The 11,242-nt window shown below is 52.3% G+C and overlaps 1 protein-coding gene across 1 annotated transcript; it reads left to right on the top strand.

Moving 5' to 3' along the window:
• Positions 1-3,847: 3,847 nt before the first annotated feature.
• KRT18 (keratin 18) lies at positions 3,848-7,783 on the top strand. The gene is made up of 7 exons (XM_010964352.3): positions 3,848-4,497; positions 5,282-5,364; positions 5,641-5,797; positions 6,355-6,519; positions 6,628-6,753; positions 7,019-7,242; positions 7,597-7,783. The coding sequence occupies exons 1-7, from the start codon at positions 4,087-4,089 to the stop codon at positions 7,715-7,717; spliced, it is 1,287 nt and encodes a 428-aa protein (XP_010962654.2). The 5' UTR covers positions 3,848-4,086; the 3' UTR covers positions 7,718-7,783.
• Positions 7,784-11,242: the final 3,459 nt, after the last annotated feature.

Below are 11,242 nucleotides of genomic sequence, written 5' to 3'. Positions count from 1 at the left end.
ATTTGCCCAAGATCAGCCAGCCAGCATTGGGACCCTGAACCTAGGTCTTTTGACACCAAGTGCCAGGCTCATCCCTGTGCCCCACTCACCTCTCAGTAGATTGGAAAGAGGTGACAGACTGGGGGGTGGCATTGAGGTAATGGGGTTGTACCTGAGGAGAGACCAGGGGCACCAGGGGCGGTAGGGGAAGGGGAAGAGGTCCTAAGAAGAGGGGCGGCCATCCCTGGTGGGTGAGAGCCGGCTTTGCCAGAGGAGGCTGCAGGGGAGCCCAGGGAGCTGAGGGGGCTCTGGAGGGGACAGGTTTCCTGGAATCCTCTCTGAGCTTTCTCGCTGGAGATTCCTGGGCAGCTATGTGCTCCTCAGAGCCAATCTTTCCTTCCCCTATCCCTGGGGAATAATCTAAGGTACAAACCCAACTAAACAATGATATAAAAGTACCAGAGCATACTTTGACCTTCCCAACTTTGAGGGAAAGGGCCTGGCCGAACTCTCAGAACCCCTCCCTGACTCCACATTAGATTGGCAGATCCTAGGCCTCCAAATGGGGCAGGGGCACTAACTCAGAAATTCCCAGAGTCCTAAGAGATTCAGATGGAGTCCTGCTCTTACCCCAGCTGCAACCCCCATCACCCTATCTGCCTCCATAGCCTTTCTAACCACATTCCTTGGTCCCGTCTCTCTCCCAGAACCCCCTTTTCATTCATTGCTTAAGTTAAAATCATCTACAGAGCTCCCCCTGCATGCCAGACTCAGGCTGAGCAAGAGGGATTCCCACTCGGCCCCAGACCCCTTGTCTCGGGCCGCCCCATTCTGCCCCATTCCGTTCTCTTCCTCTAACGCTCTGCCCCTAACTCAGTAGCCCTTGGGGTCCTCCCGTGGCATGCCCGCTGGCACACTGGGCCCTCCACTGTGGGGAGCTGAGGGGAGCCTCCCAGGCTGCCCCTCACCGCTTTGCTGCCCCCAACAATCCCCACTGCAAGGACCTCTCATTGCCTCCAACACATTCTGGAAAGCCCTTTCTGGAGTCGTTCATAGTCCTTCCAGAAGATGATGGCAATCAGCCCTCTGTCCCCACCCCTCCACTTCCGCTTATCTGGGCTGTAGACCCCCACACTCACATCTAAACAACCCGCTCCTCAGGGTTGAGTACAAAATTTACAGCCTAAATGATAAAGCAAAGCCTAAAGGGCTCCAGGACTTCAGGATCCCCCAATCCCTTAATCCCCCCCACTATCTAGTCCCCAGGGCTGTGACTCCAGCTCTCCACAGGAGCGTGTGGGCAGGGGAGGAGAGAGCTGACTGCTCCCCTTTAGCGGGGTCATCTCTGAGTTTACTCAGGTGTTAAAACCTGTCTCTCCGGTTCCCAGCTCCCCCTCGGCAGGACACCGGAATGCAGGGGCGGGGGAGGGGAACCATTTCCCCTCCTTCAGGACCCCCCTGTGCTGAGCCTCTTTATTTGCCTTCTGTCTTTGTTCCGGCGGCCTCTCTCTCGGGATTCTGTTCCACCACCTCCCAGGACCCACCTCACCATCACCCATTCCCCTTCCCATTTTGCCTCCCACCACCCCAGAGCCCCATGACTGCCAACTTGGGGGCCTTGATCCTCAATCACACCCCTTCCCCAGTGCTCCCAGAGGCTCTCAGATGGAGTGAAAAGGCCCCAGCCACAGAGGAATCTGGTTGTGGTTGAAAAGGGCAGGCTGGTGCGGGAAGCCTGAGGTCGGTATTTGCCCCATGCTGCAAGAGGTCAGGAATGTGGCCACTAACATCAGAGATAAGACCTGGCTGGCACTCTGTTCCTCTGGCCCCAGGACAGAGCCTCCCCAGGCTTCCAAAGGTCCCAAGCAGTTGGAGTGGGGCAGGGATCTGAGAAAGATCTGGAGAGGAGCTTAGATAAGAATCCTGCAATCTGGGCTTTATCTCTGGTGGAATTCAAAGTCCCCCAGGGGTCTTAAGTGACTTAAGAAGAGATTTTATATCATGGAGGCATCTTTACAATTAAATTGCACTCGCCCAGCCTCCCCACAACTGCCTCTTGGATGCGTTGGAGATTTACTCCGCAGTAAGCAGCATTTGTTCAAGGAATAAGTGAGTGATAATTAACATTCACATCCACTGCCACCTAGGGAGACAGACTGGGCAGGCTTTATTCTCCTTTTACAAGTGAAGAAACTGAAGTTCGGAGTTAAGTGACTTCCCCAAGGTCACACAGCTAGCAAAGTACCCAAACTGGCTGACTCCAAACCTAGCAAAAATAGCAAAGGCAACACATCGCAGTTTTAATCTCTATACCTTATTGTGCAATTCTGCACAGCATGACAATTCTGGGGAAAGGTAAAGGTGAAAGCAGGAGAAACCTCTTTGACTGGCTAGCACCTCTAAGCTCCCAGAAACCTTCCATACAAAACTAGTAGGCATTCATTTGTGTGCTGATTTGTATGCCATTTTCATTTTGACCTTCAGCAGGCCCTGACCCCCTCCCCTGGCTAGCTCCCATCATGACCTGCCCCTGTCCCACTCCCTCTGGGTGCTGGGGGTTTTCCCCACCAAATGGTGCCAGGCCTGGGATGATTCAGGGCCAAGCCCCTCATCTGAGCTGTGCCTCCCCCCGGCTGGTCCACTGACTCAGCTACTCCCGGGGCAGGGCCCCTTTACCTCCCAGGCCTCCTCTCCTGTCTGCCCCCACTTCTTCAGTTCAGGTGGCAGCTCGATAAGAATCAATAGGTCCACTCCAGGGCAAAGAACACAGACAGGTGTGTAATGCCAGGCCCCGCCGGACAAACAAGCTGCTGGTGGTGACACACTTGAGGGCCCAGTATCTCAGGATTCCTTCAGCTCATTCAGCAGGGGGAGGGGGTTGCCATCCAACTTCAGGGGTGAAGGGAGAAGTGGGAACCTCCCTACCCCCATCCTTCTCACCCACATCCTGATATATGCTTCCTGTGGAGGAGACAGCCCCTGGGGACAGGTTTGGGATTCAGAGAGCCTTTGGAGGAGAGGCAGAGCAAGGAGGGGGCTCTAGAAAAGTCCCAGTAAGGAGGGGGAGAGGGCTGAGCCTCACTAGAGTGTTTCTAGGTGTGCATGTCTGTCCTCTCAGGCCCCATACTATGCATGACACATCACAATCTCCATTAGGGATTATTGGCCTCTTTTTACTGCTGCTCTCCCAGCAACTAGAACAGGGCCTGTCACACATATATTTGTTGAACTGTAAGTGCTCAGAAGTTATCTGTTTACCCAAGGGTGTAGGTAAGGCTGATACGCAGGTGTTCAGAAGGGAGGGCGCATCCCCTCTTCAAATCACAAAGTGCTTTGCTGAGGCCAGGCCTCCAAGGGAGCAAGTTGAGGGAAGGAGAGGAGGTTCAGAGAGTGAGTTTGTTTTCTGGAGCCTGAAAACAACTGGTGTGTGACTGTGTCTGTGGACAGTCCGCGCCTGTAGGATACGGGTGTGCAGGGCTGAGGGCAGGTGACAGTGTTTGGGAACCAATTGTGGTGGGAGTCGAGGGTAAACCAGCAGACTTGAGGCTCAGGATCGCGTTTCTCTTCCTCTCCTCCAGCCCCCAACTTTTTTTCACCAAGACTTCTGAGGCTCCAGGATTCGGCAAGATGCCCTCTGCAGGTGGGACCTGGGGCTGCAGGCTGAGGACAGCTACGGAGACTCACCCCCGACTCCACTGACACATTCCCCAAATTCTCAACCCGACTGTACCTCCTCTACCTGGGAGAGGGGGTACAATAACGTCATTTCCTGCCCTGAATCACAGCTGCAAGAGCCAACTTCACCTGCTGCCCTTGTCCGTCCCGGACCCGCTCCCTCACTCCCTTTCTCAGGAGGGGAGGGTGACCTTGGCAGGGCTGTGCTGAGAGGGCGGGGGGAGGCTGAGGAGGGCCGGGAAGCGAGGCCGCTGAGCCCCGCCGTCCACCTGTGACCCAGGCTTCCGCGGCGACGCTGGTGGCGGGGGCGGGGCCCGTCCGGGCCAGTCCCCACCCCCTCCCTCGGAGCTATAACTGGAGTTGCCGACCGGACTCACTCCACGGCCCAGCACCTGAGTCCTGGCCTCCCGCTGTCCTCGCGGAACAGACACCATGAGCTTCAGCACCCAGTCCAGCTTCTCCAACTACCGGTCCACCGGCTCCGTGCAGTCGAGCTACGCGCCGCGACCAGTCAGCAGCGCGGCCAGCGTCTATGCAGGCGCCGGGGGCTCGGGATCTCGGATCTCCGTGTCCCGCTCCACCAGCTCCCGGGGCGGCTGGGGTTCCGGGAACCTGGGCACGCGGATGGTCGGGTGTGTGGTGGGCGTGGGGGGCATCCAGGGCGAAAAGGAGACCATGCAAGACCTGAATGACCGCCTGGCCTCCTACCTGGAGAAGGTGAGGAGCCTGGAGGCTGACAATCGGAGACTGGAGATCAAAATTCGGGAACACCTGGAGAAGAAGGGACCCCAGGTCCGAGACTGGGGGCATTACTTGAAGACCATTGAGGATCTGAGGGCTCAGGTAAGGAGGTGTGGAGGCAGCAGCCCCCATTCCCAACTCCCACGTTTGACCCTCCAAGTTATCCACTCCCTCCCCTCTTCCCCTTCCCCCAAGGACGGGAATTTTAGGGTGAGGTGCATTCACTCCTCCCTCCTAGCTATCTCCTGCCCCGCCCCCAATTCCACCCGGAGGAGATTAGGAATGCCCTGGATTCCGCACGTTCCCCAGGCCACAGGGACCCCAAAGGTGGTGACTGGGCACTATAGGCCCTTCCGCAGGGGGAAGCTTTGCAGAGGAGTGGACAGCATGGAGAGGGTTGAAACAAGGCCCATAAAGAGGACCTAGACACACTGGCTTCTAGGGGAGAGGGGACAGTTGGAGGGGTTAAGCGGATGTGGCTAAGGCTGAGTCATCTAGGAGTAAACAGGAGGCCAACCTGTGGGAGAGGCCAGTGGTGGGGCGGAGGGGAGGGGGAGCTGAGCAGGTGCACTAGGGAAAAATTGCCAGGAGAGGCCTAGGGACAGGACTTCTGAGTAGCTGCTCACTTCCAGGCAGGCCAGCCAGCAGGGGCCTGGAAGGAGGGGCAGCTGGAGACTGGCAGCGTGGGAATTTGGGGCTGGGGAAAAGGAGGGAACAGTATGAGGTGGCACAGGTGGAAGGGGGTAGGCATACAAGGAGAGCCCCTAGTTAATCTGGGGACCAGGAAGGTTGTTTTACTTGAGACACATGACACCTTCCGCATACCCAGCCCGCCCCATCATTGACTTCCCATTCATGGAGCTTCCTCTCTCCACAATTCCCCCAGATCTTTGCAAATTCTGTGGACAACGCCCGCATCGTTCTGCAGATTGACAATGCCCGTCTTGCTGCTGATGACTTCAGAGTCAAGTAAGGCTGGGGGGCTAGGAAGCTGGGGTTAGGTGGGGGTTCGCAGTGGGATGTTTTTCAGCTGTGGGTGGAGTTCGGTGGAAGAGAGGCTCCATCAAATTAGTTCATTCATGGAGTGCAATTTAAGAGCACTGTCCCCAAGTGCCAAGAACAGTGCTCAGAGGATTGCCACCTTGGTGGCTTGCAGTGGGCATGGAGCTGCTCTTAGTGGGTGGCATGGGCTCAGAAGGTGCTGGGTCAGAGACGGGGCCCTTCTGATCGCCTCCACTCCCACAGGTATGAGACAGAGCTGGCTATGCGCCAGTCTGTGGAGAGTGACATCCACGGGCTCCGCAAGGTCATTGATGACACCAATGTCACTCGCCTGCAGCTGGAGACAGAGATCGAGGCCCTCAAAGAGGAGCTGCTCTTTATGAAGAAGAATCACGAGGAGGCAAGCAGGGGCCCCTAGCCAGGCCAGGAACCAGGGAGCCAAGACAAGTCTGGGGGGCAGGAGAGAGAGAGCAGCAGACCACCTGCAAGAAGACTTGCAGGGAAGTTTAGAACTACCAGCCTGAATGCTTCTTAATCAGACTGTTGCCATGCTCAGCGGGTCACCTGAATTAGAGCCTGGTGAGGTCGAAAGGAGGTGAGTGTGAGGATGAGATGAGGACAAAGGTGGAAACAGAAGTGAGAAACTTTGACTAGGAGTGAGAGGTGATGGAAGAGTGATGGAGGAAGGTAGAAGGAGCAGGTCTATAGATGAGGGACGGGTAGAGGAAAGGGAAACCACCTGTGAGTGATAGGCATGGGCAGTGATGGCTGGCATTTTCCCATCCGGAGCAGAAGACCCAGAACTGGCATTGCCCAGAGTACAAAGCCAAGAGCTTCCTCTGTTCTGTTCTCCAACCGAGCCTGTAGGCCTCCTAGAAGAGGCAGCCACAGATGAAGAGCCTTTCTGGAGCTCTGACACGGAGTCCCACCTCACTTTCGCACCCCTCTCCTTTTTAGGAAGTAAAGGGTCTACAAAACCAGATTGCCAACTCTGGGTTGACCGTGGAGTTGGATGCCCCCAAGTCTCAGGACCTGAGCAAGATCATGGCAGACATCCGGGCTCAGTATGACGAGCTGGCTCGGAAGAACCGAGAGGAGCTGGACAAGTACTGGTCCCATCAGGTAAAAGGGAAGGGATGGATGCCAGGCAAGGCACAGACGTCACTAAGGGGGTGCGGGAGGGAGGCCGACAGAAGGAGGGACCTGAGGACCATCTTATCCACCCTACAGATTGAGGAGAGCACCACAGTGGTCACCTCGCAGACCGCTGAGATTGGAGCTGCCGAGACAACCCTCACAGAGCTGAGACGAACCGTGCAGTCCCTGGAGATCGACCTGGACTCCATGAGAAACCTGGTGAGAGCCCTCATTCTTTCCACCTGCCCCAACCACACTTGGCCTTGACCTCTGTTGACCAATCTGGTCTCAACCCAAATTCTATCCTTTACATCCAAGTTCCTTTCACTCAGAGTTGTTTCTCGTTGCATTTCCCACTGCTCTGACCTATTACCCTAGTACCTAGCACATCCATAGGTGCTCAAAAAAGTTTCAGAGAGTTCAGGAAGTTGCAGACACTCCCTCCACTCTGTCTCACCTGACCCTCCTCCCTGTGCCTCTATAGAAGGCCAGCTTGGAGAACAGCCTGAGGGAGGTGGAGGCCCGCTACGCCATGCAGATGGAGCAGCTCAATGGGGTTCTGCTGCACCTGGAGTCGGAGCTGGCCCAGACCCGGGCAGAGGGGCAACGCCAGAACCAGGAGTACGAGGCCCTGCTGAACGTCAAGGTCAAGCTGGAGGCTGAGATCAACACCTACCGCCGCCTGCTGGAAGATGGGGATGACTTCAAGTGAGTGGGGCTCTCCTTCCCATACAAGCTGGGGTCAAGCTGCCACTTCTCCCCAAAGTCTGAGCTTTGGTAAGCTCCCAATAGGCCTGTTCATTGGTATCCACTGAGCACTGAACTGATGCTCTGTACACAGCCCAAGAAGAGAACAGACTAAGTATTGTCCCTAGCCCTTCTTAGAGCACAAGTGTAATTTGGCCTTCGGTTTCCCTTTGATGGAGGAAGGAGCCAAGGGGAATTTAGAAATACAGGCAGAGATCAGGAGGCTTTTTTTTTTTTTCTCTCTCTCTCCACTCTCCTTGTTTCCCTTCTCTCTGCGAGGCTGTTTAATAACTGGGGCTTGGTCTTCTGTTACAGTCTTAGTGACGCCGTGGACAGCAGCAACTCCAGGCAAACCATCCAGAAGACCACCACCCTCAGGCTTGTGGATGGCAAAGTGGTGTCTGAGACCTCGGACACCAAAGTTCTGAGGCATTAAGAAGGCAGAATTGATGCCCTCTGGGGAGTGAGGGGCCAATAAAAGTTCAGACGTTATTGCATACTACTTTGTGTCTTTGGCTGTTTTCATCCTGCGGACAAATGCCCTGACCCAATCATCCTATCTCTGATCAGGTAGAAATCACCTCTGAGCCCAGCGGTTTCATACGGGTGGGGAGTGGGCAGAGGAAGGGCCTGCGTTCTTGGAAACACCTTCTCAGAAAAAGGAGGGAGCCATCTTAGATGGGATGGGCCGAGGGCAGTGGGGAAACTACAATAGGATTGCAGAATCTTAGCTTCACAGAGATCTGGTGATCATAGGGCCCCCAACTAACAGGTGCTCCTTAGTAGAAATCTGAGCCTGAGAAGGTAGCGGAGCCAAGGACAGAGAGCAAAGGAAAGAGGAAGAGGGGAGACCAGAGCACACAGCTTGCCCTCCCCATCCCCGCTAATCTGTATGCTTGACCCACTGCCCAGGGCTTCTCCCCAGACCTCCCTCCCCTCCCACATTCAGTCCCCAAACCGATGGTTCCCTATGCTCTGCTCAATTAGGATATGATTTTGAGTGCTAGAGGTCTGGTTAGAAATGGAGTAAATGCAATCACCTCAGGGGAAGGAATAGTCTAATCAGTGGTTCCCATCTAAGTAAGTGGTGTCTCTAAGTAAGCAACCACTTAGGTAAAAACGGGCACCTTTAAGCCAACTGAAATGTCCCAGGTGTGTGCTTTTGATTGGAAGTGTGTCATCTAGTAGTGAAAACAATGGATGTCTAAAACTAATATCCTTTGACTGCTTTGATAATTTATCTTTTTACATTAAAAAATATAAAAGCATGCACAAAATCCAAAAGGAAAGAATAAGAAAAATATTTCCCATCCCAGTCCCGAGAGGTAACCATTGTAAAACGGTGTCTTAAACTAGACATACAAACATTTCATTTTCTTCTATAAAAAAGGTAGTGCTTGAAACACACAAGAATGGTGACCGTAATAGGATAGGTTTAACTTCTTTATTTTAATAATGAAAATTAACATATATGGGCCCTTTGTGTCTTTTATGAATTAGGTGTCAGTTTATAAAATATACACAAGAACTTGTGCTCACCTGGACAAAGATCATAGGGCCCCCAACTAACAGATGAAAGATCATTCTGTTCTACACCTTGATTTCATAAACTCTGCTTTCTTTCACAATATATCTTGGACACCTCTCTGAATCAATGTGTGTCTCTTTTTTCACTCGAGTGAATTTGGAACCTCTTCTACCTTTATTTCCTCTGCCTATTCCATTTACTAAAAGGAAATTCTTAGGCTAACATTGAGGGAGGAAAGTACAGAATTTGCAGTGACTATGCATTTGCAGTGACTATGCATACAGTTTTGATGACTTTTTTCCTATCCCATTGTCCAGATGAATGTTTATATCACAGAAATCTGCTCTTAATCTGCAATAAAGAATAACTACTACACTCCAAAGTCTTTCTAAAACTCAGAACCTTGATCTGTGTAATCTCCAATCACACTCAACAGACCAATTTGAGAAACGATGTTGAGGTATTTATTGACCTTTGCCTGACTAATTTGTCATCCTAGTCTGAGAAACATCCTACAAAATATGATATCATTTTGTAAAACTTTTATTGCATCTGAATAGGAATGATGTTGGGACCATTATTTCAGAAAGACTCAAGAATTTTCTCTCAGGTCTAACAACAAAACTATTGTTTGGTGGGGAAGGGGCTATTATATTTAATCTCCTGAACATCATACACCTCATTCTTTCGAATAAGCTACCTGGTACTCTAGTGTGTGGAGTATCAGTTTACCTAACCCAGGTATTCTAGTGCTGAATACCTTGGTCTCCAGTAGTTTTGCTTTTTCAAAAATGCTGCAATTCCTGTTAATTAATATGCAATTAATAGCTAATTAATATGTACAACATGAGCATATCTACAGGATAAATTCCTAGAAGCGATATGCTGAGCTGCCATATTACCAAATATTTATGAAGTGCCTACTTTGTGCCAGGCCCTGTGAGTATAGATGGTAAATAAAATGGATATTGCCCTCACTTCATGGAGCTCACAGCCTAATGGTCAAAAGTATTTTCATTTGTATTCATTCTTCCGGCGAATACTTCCTGACTACCTACTGTGTACCTACCAGCTGCTCTCCTAGGCACTAGAGACGCATCAGTGAACAAAACAGACAAAATCTCTATCCTCGTGGAGTTTATATTCTGGTGATGGGAGGTAGATAATAACTGTGATGGAGCATGTTAAGCAGGAGATAAGTGTTACAGGCCAGGATAGAGCTGGCAAGGCGGACTACAGTCAGGAAAGTGAAAAGGTGATGATCCTTGGATAATGAATCTCCCACTAAAATGGAAAACTTGAGGTTTTACCTAAGAAATACAGTGTGTTTACTCTGCAGTCTCTAACAATATGGGATCCTTGGAGAAAAGCTAAAGACAGCACCATTCGAGGCAGCCCTATGTCCTTGAGAGGCTCAGAGGACAACGGCAGGACAGGCAGCCCCTCAGGGTGCAGGGAAGCCCCCGGAGAGAGAGGGGGGCCCACCGAGGAAGCCCTGCTTCATCTGGGTTCCTGGGTACAAGCACCCAGAGGAAAACATGCTACCTGAAAGCAAGGCGCCCTAGTGAGGTGTTTCTCACCCTTCTTAAACCTTCCTTCCCTGAATAAACAAAATAATCACCTACCCCACTTCTTCCCTCCCATTGTCTCTCCAACCCCTACTTTGTCCCCCTGCTCCCATCTTTGCAGGAGTCTGCAGAAGATGAATCCTTGGGGCAAGGTAGCTGAGCTTCACCTTCTGAGATCTGTTTTAGGAAAGCCATCGGGGTCGTTTTCTTGCCCCGCTTGCCCCACCATTTTCCAAATGTGTAAGTGGGATATGGAATGTGCGTCCTCTGACCACACAGGTGCCCCCAGAGCTCTGATGAGCCCACAAGGGGTTGCACTACCTGGCTGGCCATCACTGGAATTTAGTCAGGAGGAATCTAGCTTTCCTCGGGCTCCTACGAAGGAGAGACTGATGTGGGATGGAGAGCAGACAGTCCTGAGAACACACTGACCCCGGCAAACAGTATGCGAAGTGTACCTGCCTGAGAGTAAAGCAGAAAGTCCCTGGCAGACCCCGAGCAGCGCTTGCCATTGAGTCAAGCTGATCAGAGAAATCTGAGATGATGCATCTGACTACCCCTCCCACCGGACAATGTCTCACAGTTCTCAGGGTGCTTATGCATTTGATCCTCACTTCAATCCTGTGAGGTATGCGAGGCAGTGGTTATTACTGGCTCTGGCCCAGGGAGGTGGGCACTGAGGTTCACAGAGATCAGGGATGTCCGAGGCCACAGAGCTGGAAGCTTAAAGCAGGAAACCACATCTCCAGATCAGTCCCAAGCTCTTTCCTCTGTGCATTACAACTTAACCCAGGGTTCTCAGCCCTGCACGCACCTTCGATTCACCTGGTGAGATTTACAAACAATACCAAGGACAGGTCCCATG

This window comes from Camelus bactrianus, chromosome 12, assembly GCF_048773025.1.
Source record: "Camelus bactrianus isolate YW-2024 breed Bactrian camel chromosome 12, ASM4877302v1, whole genome shotgun sequence".
Taxonomy (NCBI): Eukaryota; Metazoa; Chordata; class Mammalia; order Artiodactyla; family Camelidae; genus Camelus; species Camelus bactrianus.
This window is presented reverse-complemented; position numbering and strand designations above follow the sequence as displayed.

Bases quoted from the DNA above. Each gene is read 5' to 3' on its own strand.
- KRT18 (XM_010964352.3), top strand. From the start codon at position 4,087: ATGAGCTTCAGCACCCAGTCCAGCTTCTCCAACTACCGGTCCACCGGC. The intron at 4,498-5,281 runs GTAAGGAGGTGT...CAATTCCCCCAG, and splicing joins TTGAGGATCTGAGGGCTCAG to ATCTTTGCAAATTCTGTGGA. The intron at 6,754-7,018 runs GTGAGAGCCCTC...GTGCCTCTATAG, and splicing joins TGGACTCCATGAGAAACCTG to AAGGCCAGCTTGGAGAACAG.